Source organism: Euprymna scolopes, chromosome 21, assembly GCF_053919585.1.
Source record: "Euprymna scolopes isolate OS-2025 chromosome 21, ASM5391958v1, whole genome shotgun sequence".
NCBI lineage: Eukaryota > Metazoa > Mollusca > Cephalopoda > Sepiida > Sepiolidae > Euprymna > Euprymna scolopes.
In genome coordinates this window covers 6,649,245-6,676,783 of record NC_136502.1, presented here as the reverse complement: position 1 = coordinate 6,676,783, position 27,539 = coordinate 6,649,245, and the positions used below count along the sequence as shown (strand labels likewise).

At 33.1% G+C, this 27,539-nt stretch overlaps 1 protein-coding gene across 9 annotated transcripts in view; it reads left to right on the top strand.

Annotated features, from left to right (window-relative positions):
- The window catches only part of LOC145241981 (protocadherin gamma-A11-like), a 771,034-nt gene that overhangs the window by 517,042 nt on the left and 226,453 nt on the right, over positions 1–27,539 (top strand). The window contains exon 3 of one of the 9 annotated variants that reach the window (XM_080104853.1): positions 4,918–5,232. The exons of the other annotated variants lie outside the window; for them this stretch is intronic. Within the exon in view, the coding sequence (XP_079960979.1) occupies positions 4,918–5,040 (123 nt within the window). The 3' untranslated portion in view covers positions 5,041–5,232. Of the gene's footprint in view, positions 1–4,917; positions 5,233–27,539 lie in introns of those variants that run through there. 9 annotated transcript variants of the gene reach the window in all.

The window sequence follows — 27,539 nt, the reverse complement described above, 5'->3', positions numbered from 1 at the left end:
GTTTCAGCCTTATTATTATTACTATTATTATTACTACTATTATTATTACTATTATTATTACTATTATTATTACTATTATTATTATTATTATTATTACTATTATTATTATTACTATTATTACTATTATTATTATTACTATTATTATTATTATTATTATTATTACTATTATTATTATTATTACTATTATTACTATTATTATTATTATTATTATTATTACTATTATTATTATTATTACTATTATTATTATTACTATTACTATTATTATTATTACTATTATTACTATTATTATTATTACTATTATTATTATTATTATTATCATTATTATCACTATTATTATTATTACTATTATTATTATTATTATTATTATTACTATTATTATTATTATATTATTATTATTATTACTATTATTATTCACTAGGCGTTTTCACACAGGTCGTCATCAAAAAATTCTCTTTGAAAACAACCTATGGTGTTCCATGGAGTCTGAGTGACAGCAAGTTTCCCCAGATTTCCAGTACCCACCTCTTCTTTCAATAACCTTTGCAAATTAGTTTGTGTTATCGCAACAGCCATTTACCATTGATTTCTCATTGGCATCGAATATTCACTAGAATTTGGGTGGCAATAAGCTTCCCCAAGTCCCAAATGCAAATAAAATATACATTAAAATAATTCTCTTCTATGGGAAAATATACGACCCGGAAAGGTTTCGAAAATTCCTTTATTTATTCGTTTATTATTGGGTGACCCCCCCAAAAAAATCGGGCCCCATGTACACTTTATTAATTAGAGTTGGGGCCTGTTTTTGGGGTCACCCTGTATTACTAGATGTACGTGGTGTTGTCCAGTATTAAACATAAGATTAAATTCCTGTAAAAAAAATGAAGTAAAAAAAACAAAAAAAAACGGAAAGAAACTAAGAAATGTGCATGTGAGTATTATGTTTTTTCTTTTTCAAGTACGATAACCATTAGGCCAGCTTGGCACGGTCTTTAAAACCTACTTATTGTCAACATAATGTGATGGATTCGTGTATGCGCAGTCGTAACACAATTGACAAACAGATAAAAATCTGACGGGCCCCCAAGCATCCCGTTTTTTTCAGATGAAAATGATTTAAAGTTTTACACATGACTGAATACCCTGTATACCAAGTTTTAAGTTTGTAGATCAAAAATTCGTTGAAAAATGTCCTCTCACACACACGTTCTCACTTTTATAGATATTAATATTATTATTATTGGCTCACATGGGGCTTTCAAACAAGTCATCAAAAATCTGATTGAAAAACCTGTGGTGTTCCCTGGAAGCTGAGTGACAACAAGTTTCCCCAGACGTCCAGCATTCTCCACCTCCTTCGAAAGCATTTGCAAATAAATTTGCGTTATCGCAACAGGCTCTCAGCATTGATTTCTCGCTTGCAGTGGCCATTGGTCTATACTGGAATTTGAGTAGCACTAAGCCTCCCTAAGGTCCCAGTTCTCTTCGCGCTTGTCCAGCGGAGGTTTGGTCAGCACTCTCTCCTCGGTTTTTCAATCCTCTTTGACCCTTCTCAGCTATTATTATTATTATTATTATTATTATTATTATTATTATTATTATAACCATTCGCATTTTTTTTTTATTTGTGTGTGTGGACTTATCATTGTCATGGATTTCGTTTGTCTGCCATGCTGAATTTCAAATTAGTATTTTATCGGTTTGTCAAAAGTTTGAAAAAGCATGTCCATTACAGTTCGAGCAGATTGACTGAAATCGATGAGATAACTGTAATTAAGTAGTTGCCTTCACACATCTCTTTTAAAGGCTTTGTCGGTCCGTATATTCGTCCATCCGTCCATCACGTTTACATTTGCAAAAGCATTTAACTTGCGTTTTAAGATAATCTATTCATTTCGGTAAAAGTCTCTCGATAAAAACCCATTCGTCAAATCGTTGTTAAAAAAAAATCATTTTCATTGCTAAACGCGTAGATTGAATGGACGTATGTTAAAATATAATACCCGTTCTTGTTAATTTATTATTTTAAAGCCCTTTTTTTTCTTTTTTTTTTTTTCGTGTGTGATTTAGATTTTCTGAAAATTGCTTTACGGAATAAAATCAAACTAAGAAGCGCTCAGAGTCCGGTTTATTGTTTTGTTAATAATCCGTGGTTATTATTGTTTAGTGTCCAGGACTATTAATGATCGTGATGTCATCGCTCGTTAAATAATGGTTGAATTTATTTGTTATTTCTTGAGACCATTCTTGATGGCGCAGCAATCGTTTTAAGAATCATTGAATGGGCAGTTTTTTTGTTTGTTTGTTTTTTTTTGCAAGTGAGTCACTGCATATCAAGACCCGAAAGCCATTCGAGGATAAAGGTTAATGAAGTAAGGTGGTCACTGAGACAACAACATAATGATCGTGGTGGAAATTCGGTATGATTTGATTATTTTAGGCTCAACGAAAACTTGTTTATATTGAACTTGAATAGTGTAGTCAGCTGAGAAGTAATAGTGTGAGAAAAGAGCTCATAATATTCAATGTACAGCAGTTATCCGAAGAAAGAAATCAGTGAAACGGTGTGTAAAAAAAAAAGGGAGCATTTGAAAATAAAAAAAACAGGGCAAATAAAACAAATTCTTTATATATTGCGGGGTTCGAATCGTTCGGCTTGTGTTAATCGTGACACCCTGCACTGAAGAATCCCGAAAGGATGAAACACTAGTGTCTGTAGGTATTTAATTATTATAGTAAAAAAATAATTATATATATATATATATATATATATATATATATATATATATATAATCTCCTCAACATCATTTGCTATATTTTTATCATCGTCTTTTCATGTTTGATCACGTCGTCTTGTCTAGTGGTTGGCAATCTTCTGTTTGTTTAACTAAGTCTAATAAAACTATTCTTGCAGGAAAACAGGAAGACTTTTACTGACTTTTCTTCAAGGTTTTATTGGAGAGAATTTAATTATGGAGAGACCAATTATTTTTCTTTTTCCAATTTACTAACTAGTGATGGAACGATTCCAATAGTTTTTCTGATTCTGATACAATTTCCGATTCCGATTCTTTATAAACTCTAAATATTTAACTGTTATTTTGTTCCGATTACTGTAAAAACACATGTTAAATGTGCAGTTATTTTTCTCAAACGTAAAAATACACTTGTGGGAGTAATCTATAGGTTTTAGTTTTACTGGTAGTTTAAAATAAGTAAATATTTATTATAAAAAGGAAAGATAGTTTGCTTGAAGCATTGCTGGTAAATTGAACAAAAATAGACAAATATGTGGAAACCGTGTAGAATTGTGAAATACCGTACGTCTATTTATTTTTTTCTGTTTCTTTTACTTTTTGAAAAATAAATAAATGCATAGTATTTCACAATTCTACAAGATTTCCACCTGCGTGTCTGTTTTTGTTCATATTTCATATCACACTGGTAACCCACATTGCTATAGCTTTCTAATACTTATATTTTAAATATTTATTATTACAATCAGCAGTGGAAGATTTTGTTTTAAACAAAATCAATAAAGAAAAGATAATTAAAAAGAATCGTTTTTTGGCATCGGAAAATAGGCACAAATTTTTCCAATACCGATTCTGATACCCCAAAGACTTCCGATTCTGATTAATCGTCCCAATATTATTACTAACTTATTCTTAAAAAATGGGCAAGGCAATGGACAGAGTTTCGAGGTTACATTCCACTTAGATCATCCCTACATTCTTATCCCTTCTTTCAGAATAAAAAACTGATTTGAACAACTTTTTTTTCTCCTGGTCGAAAGAATGACTCATATCTTCATAATGTTTGACACCTGTTTTTTTAGCACGTTTAACTTCTGACCCTGCCTTGTCGCCCCATTTTCCGTTCAACCCTGAGAACCGTCTGTTTTACAGATCTGGGTTATCTTGTCATGTACTCATGCGACCCTTACCAAAATTCACACTAGCTAACTTAATCGCCACTAGCTGGCATAGGGTGAAAATATTAAAGTGTTTAATATTCTAACATTTTCTGATCAGCTTCTGTTGAAACAATAGGCAAAAATAATTAGAGCTAATTTCATTTGTATTACAGTAGTTTGCTTCAAAATTCTATTTATCAGGAAAAAAAGTTGATTGTCTGATAGATTTAATTTTTAAAATCTTTTTTGAGATATTATAAAAGATTTATTGCAATTATTATTTTGGAACGTTTTAATTAAGCCCATCCTCCACTCCTTCTTTTCTCTAGTAGTCAGGGTTTTATTATATGGAAATCGTTCCAGACAAGGCATGAAGCCACTTGATGTAAGGAGCTAAACAATAAAATAGATAAATAAAAACACTTCTTCAATGTAAAAAAACTTGCCAACGATAAGTGTTAGATGAAATAGATTCTGATATAGAAAGCAGCATTTCTTCCCTCTTTGTCAGAAACATCGCTCTTGTAATGTGAGGACTAAAGGATAAAATAAGGGAAGCAAGAGATATGCAACTTTTTTCCACTCAGAGTATGTTCTACCGTTTTATAATCAAGAAGTTAATTCCCTTATACCGACTCATTATTCACAAAATCGTTAAATATGAGTTGTCTGAAGAAGAATGGGGTAAGGAGAGGGAAATAGGGGAGGGAGAAAGATAGGGAAGAAATAGAAGTTTTAATAGAAATTATACACTTTTAACCCGAGTAACGCCAGGTAGTCCTGCGAGTTCTACTATATAATGAAGGAATATGAGAATGGCAAAGAATGTTGCATTGTTTTCCGGATCATTGGTTCCAGACTTTGGTTGTTTTTCTCTGGAACCTTCTTTTTCCAACATATTTTGTTGTTGCTCCCATTTTTTTGTTTTGTTTTTTAAAATAAATGACACTGTTTTCATTACAAATGAGTATAGTATTTTTTATTTCAATTTTTATACACAGATATATTCTCCATGGAAAGAGAAAGACCTCGATAATGAACGCATCCTCCCACCCATCCCTAAGGACGGACGCACCGTCGGGCAGCAGTCATCGTCTCTGTTATCCTGTCATCTGTTTTTCTGACTCATCTCCTGTTGCATCACTACCTCTTTGTCATCTACTGACCCACCCCAAACGCATCCCTCTTATCTGGCATCATTGCTCATCAGAAAATCAGCTGTTCATTCATCCATTCACAAGGGTTACAGTTTTGATTTCCCCTAAAACAGACATTTCATTTGGACTGTAAAAAGATGTTTTGTGTGTGTGTGTGTGTGTGTGTGTGTGTCTGTGTGTCTGTGCACGCGCAAAAATGTATTATATTATCCATTAAAATCTCGGTGTTGTACATATATGTGTATGTATATATATTGTATATATATATATATAAATTTCACTAAATTATTTAATTTTGACGATATTAGAGAAAATAAATTAATTGTAAGTTTAGTAATTTTGTATTTCTTATTTAAATTTATTTTTTTTTTAAATATTTTAGACCGCAAAACAATTACCAGGGTGGAATTAACCCAGTGTTATTGAGATACTGTCAGATGTGAGGTTTTCTAACCCGATAAAGGGAGCCTACTTTCTTTGCAGCCGATTTTGTAGTATCTTTTATGTATTTATTCGATGCTACCTGTTATTATTATTATTATTATGCTATGTATTAATTTTTATCGTGTTATTTTTAACCTCAAAACGGTTACCATGGTTGGATTCATCTGGTGTGATTAAGGTGGTTGTGTGACTTGTATTCCTGGCAGTGTGACTTCGGCTTGACACTTCCGGTATTTACATAGTTTTGCATGACTAAGGATGCTTTTGTGGTCCAACTGTTTTCTATTAGTTTTTGCTCCTTGACTCATTTCACATGAATTTCTCTCAAATTTACTAATTCCGTTTAAATACTTCTTAAACTGCAAATTTCATTTTAAAAAGCAATATGAAGAGTTGTATTTTCATTGTGCTCCTTCAAAACAAAGGTTTTGCTTTACAAATATATTTTTTAAATGTACATGTATATTTATACATATATACATGTGTGTGTGTGTGTGTGTATATATATATATATATATATATATATATATATATATATATATAGTTATATATATAGTTATATACAGACAGACATTGTTTAAAATAACAGAAAATTTCTGATTAGTGATGCCTTTTTTATTTTTTCAATTTTTTGTATTATCCTTTTTGTATATACATCGAACATGTGGATGTATGGTCCAAGCATTTTTCTTCTCGAAGCGTCCGCAGTGTTAACTTTACATGAAATCATCTTCACGTCCTCAGTCTGGATAAGGGATTGTGAGAGATTTACTTAAATAGTAGTAAATGGCATGTGAGTGAGAGTTGTTGGACTGCTGACTTCAGTAGAGGGGTTGGTGTAGTAGGGGGAAGTGAAGAGAGCCTGCCGTTCTAGAGTGAGTGGCAGGGACAGGTGGGAGGATGAGAAGGAGTTATGCGAAGCATTTGAGTATATTGGTACTATTCTGAAATGTGACCTGATTTAAGGTAGGTTTTTGCGCTTTGATATATATAGCCTCTAAAATTTTAAGTTTTTTTACGTTCGTTTCTTGGTGTAGTATTTTAGTGTTGTTAACTAGAATTTTTCTGAAATTTGAGTGAGGAAGTGAAGTTTTTTTATATATATGTTGGAAGATGACACTACATTATTGAGATTATGTTGTGCTTGTATGTTCTACATAACTATCAGTTGCATTATTGTTATAGGAGTTACATTCTCCCAAGGAGCATTTAAACTGATAGATGACGTTGGTCTGTTCTAGTGATTTGAGTAGAGAGTAGAGATTGTTTTTAATAATTTGGTTTTGGGTTTTAAATTTCTTATAGTAAATGATGAATCTAATGTTGTTGTTGTCTACAGGGTAGCTGTATCTATAGATGATGTTTTTTATAGCGATTTCTTCTAACTTAAAGCCCGAGTGCATTTGATTGCAATAGAATAGGTTGACTGTATTGGTGTCGGGGGTGTTACTGTTGGTGGGAGTGTTGTTTAACTTCTGGAACATCGAGTTTATGGTTTGATCAACAATATAATTTAATCTGCCTGAATGAAAAAATGCTGCTTAAATACATGCAATTCAAAGTACATATATCTGTATACATATATACATATAACCATAAGAACCTTGTTACCAGCCGTCTAATATTCATAATTACGCATATCATAACATGACATAAACATGACATGACATAAAATTATGTTCCAGAAACCCATCTACTTCCCTGAATAATAACTGGTTTACTAACATAGCTCCACCAAAATGCAGTAATCATAACAAGCCAAACCCCTACATCTGTCTAAGGAAAAAGAAAAATATTTGGTTTAACCCCCCCCCCCATTCTTCAGCTCAAATGTCAAAACAAATTTTAAGATTGTAGAAAATTCTTTTACGCAATCACATAGATTTCTACTCTACAATGGCTAATCTAGCACAGACGATTATAGCATTAAACAACAAAAAGATCAAATTAGCTCAGACCATCCCTTTCCCCTTAATGCTAAAAACAAGCTGCAAGATTTCTCACTCAAAAACGATTGTATCAATAGGGAAGTCGAGTATTCTTACTGTTACCACAAAACACACCTGACATAGTTGGAAATAATCCTTCCATAACAGAAATCCCTCATCCATCTACTACTCAAAATATAACTCCAATGAGTGAACCGACCTTTCCACCAAACATTTCACCTTCAAAAAACCATGTCACAACCAACAACATAAATAATAAATTCAATATTGATAAATATAGTGATGAAAGTAATAATGATAATAATAATAACATTAATAATAATAACCTGCTTTATTTTTCTTAAAGCACTTATATTCTAAACTCATCTCCGATTGAATGTGTGTGTATGCGTTCATACATTTGTATCGTCTCCACACAATTATCTCCCTGTCTGAGTCAAATTGACCTCAACTGAACAATATTTATCTGTTCTAAAAATAGATTAATAAATATCTGCCACCTTTCCTTTTCTTACTCTCTTTTGCTCTCAACTATGTGAATCTTTCTTTCTTCCCTCTTTTTTCGTCTTTTTTCTATCCTTTCTCCCACGTCTATGTTCCTGTCTCTCATTGTAACCTCTTCCCACAGAAGAGACGTAGCGAGCCTGTCTTTGTTTTATCGTTATTTCCATGGCAAGTGCTCGTCTGAGCTTCATTCTCTGGTCCCCCCTCGCTAATCTTTTGCAAACCTAGCTGAAACCGCCATCAATAATTTTCCCCACTCCTTATCTGTGTCTAAATCAAAACGTAGATTCTACAAACATAGCTTCTTTGTTAGAACTGCACGCCTGTGGAACTCTGTTCCGCTTGCCTCCTGTTTCCCTCCCGACTTCAACCTGGATGTCTTCAAGTCCAACTCAAACAAATTCCTGATGAACCGCCCCCCTAAGTAATGACACCTTCTTCAATACTATTGCTACACTATCCCATTGAGTACTGTACACACAATAACCCTTATCCCCGAGTGGCCATTAGGCCTTGATAAGTGGCGAACTTCATGTAAAAAAAAATCCTCTTTTTCTTACCACTCTCTTTTTCAAGTTTAATTTCAATCTTTTTTTGCTGTCTTTTGAATCAGTACTTCCATTTGCCTTAAAAAAACGTTTTATAAAAAAACTGAAACTTTACTTCTCCATGATCTGATGTTTTTATTCTGGAAGCTTTAATTTACCCTGTTTTCCCATTTATCATGGATTACAAATGGATTTTCCATGGATTCATTTTGAATTCTGGATTCTTATTCATTATATTTTTACCTTTTCACCCTTTTTTTCCATTTCCTGCTTTCTTAATCTTTTTGAATCCTTATAAACTGTCACTATCTGTTTAATAACTTTTTTAATGCAAATATGATTAATTTCATATTTGTAGTTTCGTTTAACGCATTAACCTGCAAAATATATATTATATTTTGCAAACCTCTTTTCTCTAAAAACAAGAATTGCATTTTTCGAAACTCCATGGAATAAAATCTTTTTTGTTTATTTTTAAATTTTGTACAGGTTTATAATGGTTTTGTGAAAATTTGAATAAAGAAAATTATATATATATATATATATATATATATATATAATTATGTATAATTAAGAACTTCCTCTCAGACAATAGATTAAGTAAAATAATTAAATAGAATCCAGTTAAATTTTCATTCTCAACCACTGCAAATTTCAGTAAAACTATCAGTTCAAATAATGGAAAAATGCACAAAATAGTTAATAGCAGAAGATCAAAATATGTAGAAAAAATGTAACTGCAGAATAGCTAACGAATGTCCACTGGAAGGCAATTGATTTATTTCTGAAATTGTATACAAGTTAAAGTAGATAACAGTAAAGGGATATGAACTGAATGTAATTTTAAGGATGGATACAGACACCATATAACATCATTTAACATTGGACCAGAGAAAGAACTAAATTGGATTGATAAAGATAGATAAACATTTGGAAGGCTAGGCGCTGTATTTACCTTCTGGGAAGGTTGGGCATGGGGTCAGCACCCTCACCCTGTAAAAAGAACTCCTTGCTACAAAAACATCTACAAAAAAAATGTTGTAGATGGCCCATGCCCTTCAGGGGCTCAAGAGCTATGGAAGGATAAATATTAAAAATAAGAAGAGAAACACAACTGCATTAGTAGTAAATGGCATGTGAGTGAGGGTTGTTGGACTGCTGACTTCAGTAGAGTGGTTGGTGTAGTAGGGGGAAGTGAAGAGAGCCTGCCGTTCTAGGGTGAGTGGCAGGGACAGGTGGGAGGATGAGGAGGAGTTATGCGAAGCATTTGAGTATATTGGTACTATGGGGATTAGGGAACTACATAAGAATAAAATAAAATTTGAATTATGATGGTCAATAGTAGATAAAGCTAGAAAATAGAAAATAGTCAATCCAAAATGAGTTCTAAAAAAATGTTGCTTACATAGAAATAAATTCCTATCATCGTGCCGAAGACCTGATTAAAATAACGTGTATATAAAATAATTAAGGAATATGTAGTAAGAGAATTTTAACTTTAATACGAGGAATTTAGGATCATCCAATAAATAAAGTAGTAATTTGTTAAATTAACTAAATATAACCTAAATAAGGGAAATAGAATTAAATTTAATAATTGTTATTAATAAATAAACAAAGAAATGAAACATTTCAATAGCACAAAAAAAAAATCAAGTATTAAATAATTGCAAAATATTGAGATGAACGAATTACGATTAAAATAGCAGAATGTAAATTTGAAATAAACAAAGTGAGAAATTTTACCATGATTGCTATAAAGAGAATAATAGCAAAGTTTAAAACTAAGCTTAAGAGATTGACAAAATTATGACTCGATAAATGTGGGCAATTATCATCAATGCTCTGATCCCCATCTTGGGGAGGCTCCATGTTTTGACAAGCTCCTGCACTTGACCATTACTCCTGATCTGAAATGGAACACTTACATCAAATCTGTTGCCAAGGTTGCTGGGAAAATGGTGGGATCCTTCTATCGATCCAGTAGATATCTCGCTCCTGATGCAATTCTCTACCTATATAAGAGCCAGGTAGGTCCAAGGATGGAATACGGTTGCCACATCTGGGTAGGAGTTGCCAGAAATATCTTATCCTGCCTTGACAGAGTTCAAAATAGACTTCGTAGCCTCGTAGAGAATGCCCTTTTCTCTTCCCTGCAACCACTTTCTCACAGAAGAGACATTACGAGTCTGTCTCTGCTTTATCATTATTTTCATGGCAAGTGCTCGTCTGAGCTCCAATCTATGGTCCCCCTCACCAAACTTACATGAGAAACATTCGTCTAGCTGAAAACACTATCAATAATTTCTCCGACTCTTTATCTGTGCCTAAACCTAAACATAGATTCTATGAATTAAAATGTCCCCTTAATTTTGAGGAAAAAGTGTTTTTCATAAACCAATTTTTCTTTTTCTTTTTTATTATTAGTCAATATTTGCCTCACAAAGGGACAATAAAAAAATTAATATATCAACGAATTATTTAATCTCCCCACAAAACACTTAGAATTTATTTTCACATTTTTAGGCTCATATTTGAATATAATCTTTGACTGAAAGCTGTCTAATCTTATTATTATTATATCAGATAATATGACAAGAAATATTTCAGATACTTCAGGTTGACAGAGAATTCCGACGGGAACCAAAGGTTGGTCAAGGTGACCAGCAGAGATTGTCCGAATGCCAGTGGCAAAATATAGAATCAGCAGCAGCTGTCGTGCCAACAGACATAAGCAGTAAAACAGATAATTTTGTTAAATTCAAATTATTCGATCGTAATTCGATTTGGAAATATCTTGGATACTTTGTGTCAACAAAATAATGGTTAAGAAACCACAACTTGATAACATGCAAGCCACATTATTTTAGCAGCACATAATTTAAAAAAATTATATATAAATCTAGAATCGAATTTCCAGCAGTTTTGTTGATGTTAATAGTTTTCTTAAATAAAGATACATAATATTTAAAAAAAAAATGGAATAGATTCATGGTCAGTCCTTTCAAATAAACTTTGAAATTTCTCTGGATAGCAATGTTGGTAAATGTATCTTACTATTATGGCAACAATTAGATTCTCATTTCTAAATCTTAATGCTCCACAATAGACACATAATACATTCATTTGAACGATATCAAATGGTTCTACCACAGTGTCGGAATTACTATTCAACCTAGGCATGTCGTATTTGGCAAATTTGTTTTATCAGTTACACATGGCAAATATTGGTCCATGTATTTCATTGTCAAAGGTATATATAATTCATATAATATATACATTTGACAATTCTTTTGTCACTATTCTCCAAATCAACACAGAGACGAATTTCAAAGTATAAGTTTTATTTACAATTAAGCTTCTTGTTCATTGACAGAGAGAGAGAGAGAGAGATAGAGAGAGAGACGTTGGTTGTGTGGAGTTGGTTAGTGCGTGGCTTGCCGACGGAGAGATGTCAAGATGTCAATCATGCTCGCCGCTGTCAGTCTGCTTTCTTTTATTTTCATGTTGTTTCTTTTTCTCTTATATAATAGCAAATCGACCTTCCTGGAATTGTAAACATCAAGACATTACATTTTTCTTTTCTATTTTGCATTGCGCAATTCATAACTTTTGACCTTGGAATGTAAATAGTTCTTTGTTTTTGTGATAAGTACAATTCCGGTCATTTTTATGGAATACCAAAAATGTACATCCTCCATCTGGAGTGTGTGTGTGTGTGTGTGTGTGTACATGCCTTTACTTTCAAATATGCATCGCCATGTCTTTATATTCAACATATGTTCTTAAATATATAATTTTTTTATTTCAATCGATTTCATTGATTTTTTTTTAAATTTAATCCTGATTAATATTCTATTTTTATTAGTATTATTTAGAAGAAGGTTGCATATGTTTTACTCTCTTAATCACATACTCTCACTCTCTCCATGGACACCAATAAAATAATTTAATAAGATATATTTGTCAATCTTCAACGATAGCAAAGCATTTTTTCAGTCGAGGGCTTAGTTGGATGCTTTTGTAGTGTATTTTTGGTTGTTGTTTTTTTTTTTTATAACAATTTCCTTATAATTATTTAATTAAATATTTTTTATAGTGTACAAAATTTAATTACGGTTATATGAAGACCAAATTTATTTTTAAACATGATGAATTAAAAAAAATAATAATGAAAGGGATAACTATTCAGATTCAAACCAACGGAGCTAAATTGAGGTTATGAATTGTGATAAAATAGTATGAAATATGGAGAATTTCATGTGGGAGAAAGAATTAAATGGAAACCACATTAAGACCAAAGAGTCTCAAAGAATTAATGTAAAGTTTCTAAGATCTTCACACAGCAATGAGACTGTAGAGAACTGGATAGACTATCTTCCACTAGATTGTGAAGCTGATTGACACGTTTCCAAATATTGCAGCAGTATGCATCTTAAGATGCATCTGTAAGTCTTATAGAGGCAGAGCATTGCATCAAAGTCGGGTACTTTCTAAAATGGTAAAATGATTTGTTTCATAGAAAATACTTATCTAACTTTAAAAGACTTTCAAACTACTAGCAAAATTATATATTTATTTGGAATCCCCGTTTGCCAGTTGACTAAATAATACAGTGCATTTGTCACTAGTATCTGCTCTTCGAGTCCTAAAACTTTAATACAATAACTTGTTGAAGTAAATCCATCTTGCAACTTGCTTAAAATGGAGAAGAAGTTTACGCAAAGCTTAGCAATAGAACGGTTATTTATAAGATACTCACCAATCCTTTTTTCTCCCTCATTATATACTTAATATTCCATATTTTTAATCGTAATTTACGTTTCTATTTAATCTCTTTACCTCTCTATTTCATCTACCTCTCTGTGTATATGTACCCCTCTCTGTAATCTACCTACCTCTCTGGCCCTGTCGGTGGGGCATTAGAATACATCGACTGCCCCCCTGCAAAGGGTAAAAGTCCCTCAATGGGGGTCCTGGATATGACCTTAAACTATATCCAGTGGTGAGGCCCCAGTTTGTGGGCTTTGGAAGTGTGGATCCACCCTTTAATTACCATTGCTCCCAGGTCCACTCTGACCCGGAGTTAGGGTCCCAACTATGGTTAAATAGAAACCAACGTGAAAACAACAAATATATTCTATTAAAAAAAATTTTCTTCAAAATCTTTGGATTCGGCATTAAATAACCCGAAAAGGGTTGATATGCCGTAAAACAAAAACAACCAACCAACCAACCTACCTACCTACCTCTCTGTTATATAGCTACCTACCTCTCTGCTTCATCTATCTACCTCTCTGCTTCATCTATCTACCTCTCTGCTTCATCTATCTACCTCTCTGCTTCATCTATCTACCTCTCTGCTTCATCCCTTGACCCCTCTGCTTCATCCCTTGGGCCCCTCTGCTTCATCTCTCGACCTCTCTAATTAATCTATTTAATCTCTCTACTTCTGTATTTTATTCTTTGTCAATATAAATTTTAATTTTATCATCATAAAGACCTCTTCCTCTCTCATTAATGCCAAAATTAATTGCTTCAATGTGATAGAAAATAGGAAATACTAGCAGGCAGCTCGACACTCCCGGTTGTAAAATATGTTTAAATATAATATTTTTATTCATGCAGATTTCGTGTCTATTATTATATTATATTGGACCCAATATATAGTAATGATTTAAAAAGTTAAAAAAAAAGACTCATCTGCCACCACCAAGAATCGAAACCAAAACGTTTAGCTTACGATTTACTTTTTCCTTTGATATTAATGCCTGAGCTATGAAGACATGGTTGCTGCAAGACTAAAAAATAAAACATGAACCAACAGCTATTACGTTATGCATCCATATTTGTAATGCTGTCGTTCGACTTTCACCTGGTAAATTCCGTTTCTTTAATTTCAACACTTTCGCACCAATTTTCCATGGTTAAAACACAAATATAAAGTTTCACACTGGTTTGAATATCCTATATACTAAGTTCATGTTTGTAGATCAAAAACTGACAAAGGAGTTTGGTAGACAAAATTTTTCAAATATATATACGAATACATAATATATATATATATATATATATATATATATATATATAAAGAGGTTTGTGTTTACTATAAGCTTTTTATGCAAATATTATGCAGGTATAAATCATGTAGAATATCTGTATGGATATAATTACACATTAACTAAAGCTGGTCATCCCATTAAAAAAACAAAATCTAACAAGGAATTTATTAAAATGGATGTTTAAAACAATATGCAAATTAGATCTTTTGCAGATGAATACAAATTCCACAACCCATGCATATCAAAGTTGTATTTTCTTTTTAAATAAACAGAAAAAAGGTTCACCTTTTTTTTTTCTTGGCGTTCAGACCAAGATCTTTTTTTCTGTTATGAAAGTGTAGTATATGTTCCGGTAGATACTGCAATCACAGTTATATGTGGGGGCAACCCTACATATAAGATCATTGCTCTTGTGCAATCAATTTTAGTCAGTGTAGAGGAAACCCTTCATACCAATTGTCACTATCCAGTTCTCTATCGGAGGAACTGGCCCCTCTCCCCTCACTCTCCACATTAAAAAAAAACGACCTTGTGCCTAATTTGTTCAGTGGGGAAGCAAATAAATAACTAAATAAATAGAAAAAAAGGGTTTTTAATGTGAATATTAATACACACAAAAATAAAAAAAAATTATAGGAGTATTGATAAATTTAAACCAGCCGACAATTCTATATAACGTATAGGCGAGACTCCAATGGTTACTACCAATCTGTGTAAGAATAGAATTGGAAGCAGATAACTAAGGAGTAAATCCACACTCCTCAAAACTCCAAAAATGTGGCCTCGTCACAAGATGGCGTCTTGTGTGATACTCTGCCTCTAATTGAATCCGTTTTGCTTTGTATTTGAATGAAGTACTATGTGCTTTAAGTACTTCATGCCACGTTCGCAGTCGTTTTGGAACTTTTCAATTATCTTCCCTTCTTCCCTGCCTTCATCAGGTGTGATTTCTATCAAGTTGAGTGGGAAGGGTTTAGATAGCGGCATGTTTTTTTGTGTTTTTTTTTTTTTTCTGCTTGTTTTCAGTGTTTGTTTTGTTTTTCTTAAGCCTGCAAATGTTCTCCGCGTTCTCTTAATGCCATCGAAACTTTGATATGAATCCCAGAGAACTGAAGACTTCTCTTCTTCCTACGCCCCCCCCCCCATTCGTCTTCCCTCCTTCAAAGCAAAAACGCGAAAAGGGTAACATTAATGGATGCACAAACGCAATCCATTTTGCAGAGCAATTTGATGAGGTGGTCGCTATCGGCGGTCTTTATTGAATCTGCACGAAAGACAAACAAAATGTGGCAGAGTACAAAGGGAAGAAATATGATTTTCCTTCGAGAAACTTTTCGTTAAAGATGAGGCGGTGGATAGTCAATTTAGGGAAATCAATTATTTAGAGAGAGAGAGAGAGAGAGAGAGAGAGAGAGAGAGAGAGAGAGAGAGAGAGTTTAAAATATAAAATATTGATTCAATTTATACCTATACCTGATGTACTTGTGACCCGTTGGGTCAGAACTATTAACGCTATTTGAATTTGATTTCATTCAAATTTTGTAGACTGTGACTTACCTTTTAACTTGTATATTATTATTATTTTGGTCATGACCAGCGGTGTGGTTTGTATGGAGAGAGTATATATATATATATATATATATATATATATATATATATATATAAATGCTCTCTATCTTTGGTTGAGCATATTGGGAAGTGATATACAAACTGCCATTAGTGTAGTAAGCGATGCTCTTTGTGTAGACAAATGAAGCTTAGGCATTTGGACGATGCCAGAACATCGTAATTCACTACCCGCACATCAGCAGCCGTATACCATAATGGTGAGAAGCCTTGACTGTCGTTTGGGTGGTCGGGTTTTAATCCTGGCTTGAGGTAGCTGCCTGCCTAGCGGCACTAATGAGCTGTAATACAGCGAAACAGTATTGTATGTGGATGACATATATATATATATATATATATATATGACCTTGACCTTTACCGTGGAAAATGGTATGATACATCCTTAGGTGGGGGGGGGACATCATCATGCCAGGTTTGCTCATGACCTATCGAGTGGACTGTAGGAGAGTTACACACACACGAACACTACTCCTTTATATATAGACTAGCAGGGGTGCCCGGCGTTGCTCGGGTGTTTGGAGGTGTATGCTGTGCATAAAAAGCAAAAAAACAAAAAAAATGGTTAATTTTTTAAAACTTTGACCCCTATTATGACCCCTTAAAATTTATAGTTTCGGGCTCAAATTACTTTATTAAGTTAGATCCAGGTTCAAGGAACTTATATCTAAAATTTCAAGTGTCTAGACCCAAAATTGTCGGAGGAGTTTGGTAGAGTTCTTAAAGGTCAAATCGTTTAAATTTGACCCCTTTAACAGCCAAATTTCTGGCTGACACCCGTCACATCGATTTTCCCAAATCTCAGTACCCGGTATTTCAAATTTCGAGTCTATAGACTAAAAATTGACAGAGTTATTGCGTAGGGAAATGTACACAGACAGACAGACACACAGACACAGTGACAGACAGACACGTTCACTTTTATAGATATATAGATTATTAATATTATTATTGTGTACTCAAAAGCGGTTCTCACACAGGTTATCATCAGATTGTTCACTGACAACAATTGATGATATTCCTTTCCAAGTACTCTTCATCTTTTTCAATAACCTTTTCAAATAAATTTGCATTATCGCAACAGCCATTGAGCATTGTTCTCACTTGCAAGGACCATTGGTCTTCACTGGAATTTGAATGGCAGTAAGCCTCCCCAAATTTCCAGTCCCCTTTGCGCCCATCCAGTCGAGGTCTAGTTAGTGCTTTCACTTCTCAATCTTTCCATCCTTATTGACCCTTCGACTAGTTAGTGTGGTGCCAGCCAATATCGGCACTACAATTTTATTGCGGGGGGGGGGGTTATTATTATTTTATTATTATTTTTATTATTATTATTATTATATATAGAAGTATTACTATTACTAGACATTTTGTCCGTTTTTCACGGGCAAAAGTTATAACCTGTTGACTTAGAATGAGTGCATTATGCCAAATCGATGGTTGAATATGGTTAAATTTGTACACATTTTTCCAATTTAATACTAACATATTAATCCCTAATTGTGCATTAAAGCAATACCATAATACTTAGATCGCTGCACCTTATCATATTAAAAGTCCATACAAAAGTTCAGTTAAACCGGCCTACTAGTCTCCAATAAAAACTGGAACAAACAAAAGATGCAAAACTCGTACATTCAATAATTAAGTGAAAAAGGGCAGTAAAAAGTGGATCTTGGGTTTATTTTGTAACTTTTGCTTCTTTTGTCCTTTAGTCCTCACATTCTATGAACGATGATTCTGGCAAAGGGAGAAGAATTGCTATTTTCTGTGTTCGGAATGTATTCATCTAGCGTAGGGGTCTCAAAACTACAGACCACGGGCCAGATCCAGTCCGCCAAAGTCTTTCATCCGGCCTGTGGAGCTTTTATAGTAAGCATAAAAATATTCAGGAAAATTTTTTAAAATGGAAATGTGTGAAAACAGTGTAGTTTTTTTCTTTTTGTTGATAAAATTTTTATAAGTATAAAACAATATAAACCACGTCCAGGCCATTTTTTTTATTTTGGTCGTGTAGATCTAAAAAGCCAGCAATATGCCCTCCACCTGTTCAAAAACTTTGGATATCCTTGATCCAACATGTATTGTTAGCTAATTTTTGACTTCTTCGAAAGTTTTTTTTTTTTTTTTTTAATCCTTACATTAAGTGACTTCATGCCTTGTCTGGAATGATTTCCATAAAACCATAACTAGTACAATATGCAGATTTCAAATTCTTGGAAACCGAAGATCATGTGTAGTTCATCATATATATATATATATATATATTACATGGAAGTCACCACTTATCAAGGCTCAAAAGCCACTCGGGGATAAGGGTTATTGTGTGTACAGTAATCAATGGGACAATATCGTAGTAATTGCTAGTAATGGAGATCTGATAAAGTGTCTTACTTAAGGGGGCGGTTTATCAGGAATTTGTTTATGTTGGACTTGAAGGCATCCAAGTTGTAGTCAGGTGGGAAACAGGCAAACGGAAGAGAGCTCCACAGGCGTGCACTTCTAAGAAAAAGCTTTGTTCATGGAATCTACGTTTTGATTTAGGCACAGATAAAGAATTGGGAAAATTACTGATATGTATTCGAAGGGTAAGCGTCCAGGAACTGATTCCTAATGTGTTAATTTCCTGCATTACTTCTGTTTTGTTTTTAACGTTTACAGTTTATACACTTTTGGATCGAATTTACAAGATAATATCACATAATACAGAAAAAAAAAAATGAAGCAATGATTGTCTGAACTGAAAATCTCCTAAAGTGAAGTTACTTTTTGAAGCCACCAAATCATTATTAAAGCTTAAATCAAAGACAGATTCCATATCCTTTTCACAGCTGGGAAATCCTTCAGATTTGAGTGTGATTTGCTATTCTGATGCTACCTATGTCAGCTTCGAGGATGGTTCTTCACAGGGTGGATTTATCATCTTTGTTTATGGTAAGATGAATAGATTGGCTGGTCATCCAAAAAACTTGACTAAGTAACAAAGAGACCATTGGCGTCCGAGACTCTTGCATTCAGTGAAGCTACTGCAAGAAAGTTTCAAACTACCGAAGTTGTCTGAAATACTTTGCAGAACAAACAACGCATCTTTGGTAGAGACTTTAAAATCATTAAATCTTTTAAGTGACAGACGTTTGAGAGCGGATGTGGCCAGAGTAAAGGAAATGTTTGTAAAGGAAGAAATCCAAATTGAATGGATCAGGGGACAGGAACAGACCACAAACTGTTTGATGAAGATCGGAGCCTCTACTGAAATTTAAAGAAATATTTTGTGTTAATAAGCTGTTTTTTTTTTTTTTTGTTTTTTGTTGGAACTTTGACTTACACCTGAATACACCAGCAATGTTAAAGTTGGAGTTATCGAACTTGATGGCACTTCTTCTCGAGTGGATATATTAATATGACACCCGGCCAACAGTAACACGTGTTTATCCTACGTCATGGGAAATACTAAGTGAACTATCATTGGTAGCATTAAATGTTATCATCCATTTATGAACTCATTCCACTACAGATTAAACGTCGTTTTCTAGGCTTTCTGTCACTGCCTTGGATAACATATCTTATTCTTTTTAAGCTTTATCAAGTTGTTACATAATATTGCAGATTAGGAGAGCGGTAGGGGATGTGGGCTTATACCAGCTGATTCTTTCTTTCCGTTAAATATATAAAGTAATAAAAAAAAGCCTCAGACAGCTGAGCCAAAGAAAGTAGTAATAAAAGCAGTCCTAAAAGCTTGACACAAAATGCACTCGTCAACATAAAAAAAATCTCTTTTGGCATATTAGGAAGTTTTGAAGAAAAAAAAAAAAAGAAAGAATTCTAAAAAAAAAAAAAAATCTCATTAGGAAAAAATGGTATGCCCTCTCGACGTGGCACTGACACGTTCATTTTGCAAAACATAGAAATGGTTATCTCTTCTATGCATAATTGTTTTCCTATCTTGCGGGATGAACAACACAAATAAAAAGGAAATAAAATTTTGCAGGAAACTGCAAAACTGACTGCACCTGCAACCACAATTTCATCAGTCTTGTTTAAGTCTTCTATATAATAAAGTAAAGTAATTTTTCATCTTTCTTTTAACAAAAACCTTTGCTTTGGTATTTTTGGAGATGAGAAATTGATTATTCATGTAATTTGAATTCTTCAAACTACTATTCTCATCTTAAGTGACATTTTACAACGTTTTATTCGATGTAACCTCCGCCCTTCTTCAGGTGTATCTTGTTGAATTGAGGATTTTTTTTTTGTTGAATTGAGGATTTTTTTTTTGTTGAATTGAGGATTTTTTTTTTTTTTGTCGAATTGAGGATTTTTTTTTTTTGTCGAATTGAGGATTTTTTTTTTTTGTCGAATTGAGGATTTTTTTTTTTTTGTCGAATTGAGGATTTTTTTTTTTTTGTCGAATTGAGGATTTTTTTTTTTTGTAGAATTTAAGAATTTTTTTTTTTTTGTCGAATTGAGGATTTTTTTTTTTTTTGTCGAATTGAGGATTTTTTTTTTTTGTCGAATTGAGGATTTTTTTTTTTGTCGAATTGAGGATTTTTTTTTTTGTCGAATTGAGGATTTTTTTTTTTTGTCGACTTGAGGATTTTTTTTTTTTGTCGAATTGAGGATTTTTTTTTTTTGTCGAATTGAGGATTTTTTTTTTTTTGTCGAATTGAGGATTTTTTTTTTTTTGTCGAATTGAGGATTTTTTTTTTTTTGTCGAATTGAGGATTTTTTTTTTTTGTCGAATTGAGGATTTTTTTTTTTTTGTCGAATTGAGGATTTTTTTTTTTGTCGAATTGAGGATTTTTTTTTTTTGTCGAATTGAGGATTTTTTTTTTTTTGTCGAATTGAGGATTTTTTTTTTTTTGTAGAATTTAAGAATTTTTTTTTTTTGTAGAATTTAAGAATTTTTTTTTTTTGTTGAATTGAGGATTTTTTTTTTTTGTCGAATTGAGGATTTTTTTTTTTTTGTCGAATTGAGGATTTTTTTTTTTTTTGTCGAATTGAGGATTTTTTTTTTTTGTCGAATTGAGGATTTTTTTTTTTTTTGTCGAATTGAGGATTTTTTTTTTTGTCGAATTGAGGATTTTTTTTTTTTTGTCGAATTGAGGATTTTTTTTTTTTTGTAGAATTTAAGAATTTTTTTTTTTTGTAGAATTTAAGAATTTTTTTTTTTTTTGTCGAATTCAGGAATTTTTTTTTTTTTTGTGGAATTCAGGAATTCTTTTTGTTGAATTCAGGAAATATGCCGAACTCTGAAATCTTTCTGTCGGACTCTGAAATCTTTCTGTCAAACTCTGAGAATCTGTAATTTCAAACAGAACGAAGGTAACATGCTCTCATTCTGCCTGTCATGATTCGGTAGAAGTCCTAAGTAATTTGACATTAAAAGAACCCAAGGCATGGATTAAATAAAGGGTTAAAAATTTCATGAAAATTCCTGAGTTCGACAAGATACATCTGAGGAAAGTCGGAGGTTACATCAACCGAAATGTTGTGAAAATAAAACTCCAGGTGAGAACAGTAATCCGAAACATCCAAATAATATCCAAATCTTTAGATGTTAATCTGTTCTACCATCTAACTAGACCAATTCTTGATGTGTGTTTTCAGTAAACATGCGTTCTTTTCAGTCTCTTTCAATTTTTCCGGTGAAACAGTTTCTCTGAACACAATTATTTGCAGAGGAAATTTCATTCTCATGTGAACATCTACTCCCATCGACACTAATGTCACTGAAAACTATACCATATCTTTTTTAATAAAACCGTGCTTAGGGTTCATATTAAAAATGAATATAAACATAGCAAAATTTAACTAAAATAAATTATATGATTAAGCTAATAATAATAATAGTCAATATACACACAATATTACCAACTAACTTTACCTGCCTATGAGATATTTTGCTTTCATTTTTTTTTTTTATTCAAATAAATCTTTCGAGTTTATGTTTTAAGTCTTAACTTTATGAATATTAAGCAAAAACCTAGCTGCCAACTAATAGTCTCTCTCTCTCTTTGGGCCCAAAAATGTCTCTAATCTAATAGGTTCCTCATTGTCTACCAAGCACCAACCCCTGTTCCATCACCACTGCAATGTGCGATCCTGTAGTAGTTTTATAAGTACATTAATGGAATATGCTCTGATAAGTTTTCTGAGCTTGTGCCCTCTCAACTTAACCACCTCCAAACAATCAGCAAAATTCCACCCCTTCATTGTTGGAATGCTTTCTACTCTATTAGCTTTTTTTCTCGAACTGCTAATCTTTGGAATTCCCTCCCTGTTCACTATTTCTCAGAAATTTAAATGTAAACAAACATTTCGCTGCACAGCACCCCACTTAGAATGTCCCTATAAACACAACCTTTAATTCACCGTAGTTCTTTGTATTATGTTGAAGAAAGTTTTTGTGGAATTTTAAATTTTGATTTTAAATAATGTATTTTCAAATAAGTTTTTGTTATAATACCTTTATTTATATATATATATATATATATATATATATATATATATATATATATATATATATAAATTTAAAAGAGCGTTTTTCGCTCTATCTAATCGTTTAAATTACAATCGTTTTAAAGTAATTATCCTCTTTTCAGAACATTGAATATAAGATGAAAAAAATAGAAAATTTGCACAATTTTTTTTTTTCAATTCAAGCTAGGCCAAAAAGCTGTGAAACAACTTGCGATATCAGCAAAGCATTTTGCCAGAAACCATTACTGAATGCATAGCACAATGGTGGTTTAAGAAATTTTGTGGTGGCAATACGTCTTGAAGATAATGAGCATAGTGGTCGGCCAGTGGATGTTGACAACGATCAATTAAGAGTCTTAGTCGAAGCCAATCCACACACAACTGTTCAAGAACTTGTTTCTGAATTAGATGTAATGTATACGACGATTTTCAACCACGTTAGAAAGGTTGGAAAAACAAACGAAATAATTGATAATAGGTGCCTCATGAATTAGATGACAACCAAAAGAAACGCCACTATGAAGCGTCATCATCCCTTCTTTTACGACCTGTTTCTTGATCGGGTTGTGACTTGCGATGAAAAGTGGGTTCTTTGTAACAACCTGCGACACTCAGCTCAGTGGTTAGATGCCGACAAAGTTCCATGACTGTTTGGTGATCTACGACCGGTTTCATCCATTACAGTTTTTTTTAATGCAGGCGAAACCATTACGACAGAGAAGTACTGTCAACAAATGCGTGAAATGCATCAGAAACTTCGACAACAACACCCAGCATTAGTCAACAGAAAAGGCCCAATTCTCCTCCACGATAATGCCTGACCGCACATTACTAAATTTACCCTGCAGAAGAATTGGGCAATGAAACTCTGTCTCATCCGCCATACTCTGCAGACCTCTCACCTCTGGACTACCTAAGCGATATCAAAAATGCTTTCAGTAACTTCATTGCCACCAGAATGCAAGATTTTTACGTTACTGGCATAAATACCATTGTTTTGTGTTGGCAAAAGTGAGTTGATTCTGATGGTGCTTATTTCAATCAATAAATTTTTGTTTGAGCCGAGATATGTTCATCTGAATTTCAAAATAAAAAAACTGCAAGAACTTGTCAACCTGATATCCCAGTGGCAAGAAATTACTTAATAGCAGAAGAACAGCAGATATTCTCTAGATGCATGTATTCAACGCGCAGATGTGTCGACAACATGCGATTTCAAATTTAAGCATCACAAGCAGGCGGACAGAGCGTCATGTAGTCATTCTTAGACACCTCCAAAAATATTTATTTTCAATTGCAACAATCTATATAAATATAAAAGTGACCTTGTCTGTCTGTCTGAGAAACGGTCTCTACCAAACTCCTCTGTCAATTTTGGATCTACAGACTTGAAACTTGATATGTAGGGATTTCAATCAGTGAAACAAATTCAACTTGATCATCAGCTGGTAAAAAAATAGCTGCTAATGATTGAACATTGAAAATAATTAGAACAGCAAGCATAAGTCAACTTAAAGTGCTCCTCTATGCATGGACAAATATACATTTTCCAACATGATTTTTTAAAGGTTTTATATGCATAAGGATATAATACAGATGGAAATGAATAAGGCTGGAGAGCTAAATGTTGTGGTTTCGATTCTAGTTGATGGCACTAAAGTTATATATTTTTTTAATTTTTACTTTTGAAATCATTACTATATATTGGGTACAATATAATAATCAATAGAGAATTGGCTCTATAATAATAAATACAAAATCTGCATGAATTAAAATAGCATATTGGAGCATATTTTATGACCGGGCAATGCTGGACAGCCTACTAGTGTAAAAAATAGTAATAAAACAGGATATAAGGCCATAATGTCCCCCACCCTAAAATTGACATCCACAAAATAATATTTCCAAATACTTTCTGCAATCCAACCATATTTGTTAAATCAATGTCTATCAATGCCTGACTTGTCTAAACAAATTTTAAGTCTTTGCATCTTTATTCAATGATATGCGGAGACACTTTGATGATCCTCTCATCAGCATCACATTTAAATTTTTATCTGTGGAATTCTCCTAAAGATAATGCTAATCAACTCAATCTCCAAACTATGCCTGAACTAAAGAAGGCTATCTACATTCAAGTGTGCCAAATGTTTCAGAGTTATGGCATATTTAGGTGTGTTTATTGCCAGTCTGGTGACAGCCAATAAATGCATTCCTTCTGCAAAACAGATGACAGCTATTGTTTCTATTTATTTAATTCTTCACTAGAGCAAAGTTCAAGGTAAGTTTTTCATGTGGAGAAATTAGAAGTGCCAACTGTTATTTTGACAGTCCTTTTAATCTTATCTTGAGGCACCTGCTTGTCTAACTGCACTGAACATCTGTGATACAGCAAAACAGTTTGTCTGCGGATAATGATATACATCATGTGTATTTAGGCAGCATTTTTTATTTAAACAAACATTATTAAATGTAAATAGAGAGCTTCTGTTTAATTAGATCTTTTTCCATTTTTTTTATTTTTCTTATCTTTTGTATGTCAAAAATCGAAAAAGTGTTATGGGTGTCATGAACGTTTTTAATCTGGTTTCGAATCATCTTCAGGTGAGGGGCAAATGAACAAATGACTGCGGAAACTGTAGAAGAGAAGAAATGTAGCAGTCACATGGAATCAGTATTCGTAGATGGTGGGATGCCAAAATGTTTTTGGTTTTTTTAAACCGTTAGCAAAACTGAATTTTGGAGTCAAAATTTGGGTCACATGGAAAAGGATTTGAAAATATTGTTGCTGGTTTGATAAGCAATGTTGCTAATTCTAGGTTGTAAGACTTTTACGTCAATGGTTTGCAATATTTTTATTTTAAATTTGTTTCAGAATGTATTATTTTTATTACTAATTCAAAGTTGTCTTAAATCAGAGGAGGGCTATGTGTTTTTTATAGATGTTGATAAATTGCATTAAAATTGACAATATGCATGGTAAGGCGTAAGGATAGGGTTGTGGTTGTGTGACCAATGTAACCAATCTGTTACAAGTTTATTATATATCATACTAGCAGGAAGCCCCTGGGATTAAATGGTGGTCAACAAATGTTTCACACTCTCATATTTTATTGTCATTGAAATCTGTGAAATCGCGATTTTCTTTCAATCAAATCAATTAAATGCATGCTCTAGTTGGGGATCAATCACATTGCACCTGGAGGAAGCTTCACATGCCTCCCTGCAGTGACTTAGCCCATAATACATTGTAGTCTACATTCTACTGTACAGAACCTACTGTTAATTTTCTAAAATTATTTTTATATAAATTGAATTAAAGTTTAAAATGCAAAAGTCAAGTATCATGCTTCAATTGTGTTCTAAACAGAAACATTCATTTCGAATGCGCCCCTGTCATATCAAAGAGCCTACTGTTGATTTTTATAGCCTTACTACTTATGCGGTGATCATGGCTTAAATTAAAATTTAAAATGAAAAAGTTCTGCAATTGTGCTTTAAACAGAAACATTCATTTCGAGCACTCCCTTGTCATATCAAAGAACCTGCTGTTGATTTTATATCTTGGGTCTTTCAGTTTGTGTGGTAATAAAACATCTCAAATGCACTTGTGATGTTAGGCTGTGTAAGGTGTTGACTTTGATTAAAATCGCCTGTTCCTTTTTTTTCAGTGGATTATTTTGATTATTGACACTTATTGAAGACATCCCGATATAATACCTATTTAAAAACACCGCCAGGCACATGAAGTACCTCTGTGTGAAATTTCATACAAATTGACCCAACCGTTTTCGAGTCCATAGGGAACTCACACACACAGTTCCTTTTATATAATAGTAGATATATACAAGGTGGCTGGAATAAGTTTCCAGACGTTTTTGTACATGCATTTAAAATTATTGTAAACTCTTGAAACTTCAGTATGTTATTGCTATACATCGTATGAGATGACTGACTAATTATGATTTCAAGTTTAAATGAACGGTTACAGCAGGGATTGGAATACATCCTACTAAAGCCTGATTGGCACAGCTGGTGAATTTCCAAAAATACAATCTGGGCATGAGGACACTTTAGAAGAACGATATGAAACAAAATTCTGTTTTAAATTTTGAAAAAATGCCAAAGAGCCGTATGGAACACTTCAGACTGCTTTTGGATCATTTTTCATGAATCAAGAATCAGTTTTTGAGTGGCATAAGAGATTCAAGGAAAGCAGGGAGTGTGAGCGATGACCAGGGGTGTAGGAGGAGTAAGAAAATTTAAACTTCAGAGTTGATATGTCAAATGAAGAATTTCATCGGTAAGATGCGTCGTGTGTCTATAGAGATAAGAAGTGCACAGTTTGCTGTCAGTGTGGGAACTGTGCACACAATTATTTATGAGGAACTGAAAATGCAAGATTTGCAAAAAGTTTTCCCAAGAGTGCAGTTCACAACTCCATCCTTGTTACAGACTATTTGACCGAGATGAGCATCAAGACAATTCCTCACCCTCCCTATTGTCCAGACCTTGCTCCCTGTGACTTTTGCTTATTCCCTGAACTCAAGGAAAAACCTTAGAAGCTGGCATTATGAGACAACTGAGAAGATGCAAGAGGCTGTGGCCAGAGTCATTGACAAGAGGAATTCCATGGGGCCTTCCAGAAGTTGTTGGAATGGCACAGCAATTGCATTACAGCCGGAGAAGATTACTTCGAAGGGGACTAGCGTTTCATATGTGTACTACCAATAAAATTTGCCATCCAAAAAACTCTGGAAACTTATTGAAGGCACCTCGTATATATTATTTACTTTTATTGAAACTCGAAAGTAAATCCTTGATCAAAATAAAAGCTGACCACTGAGGAATAATAA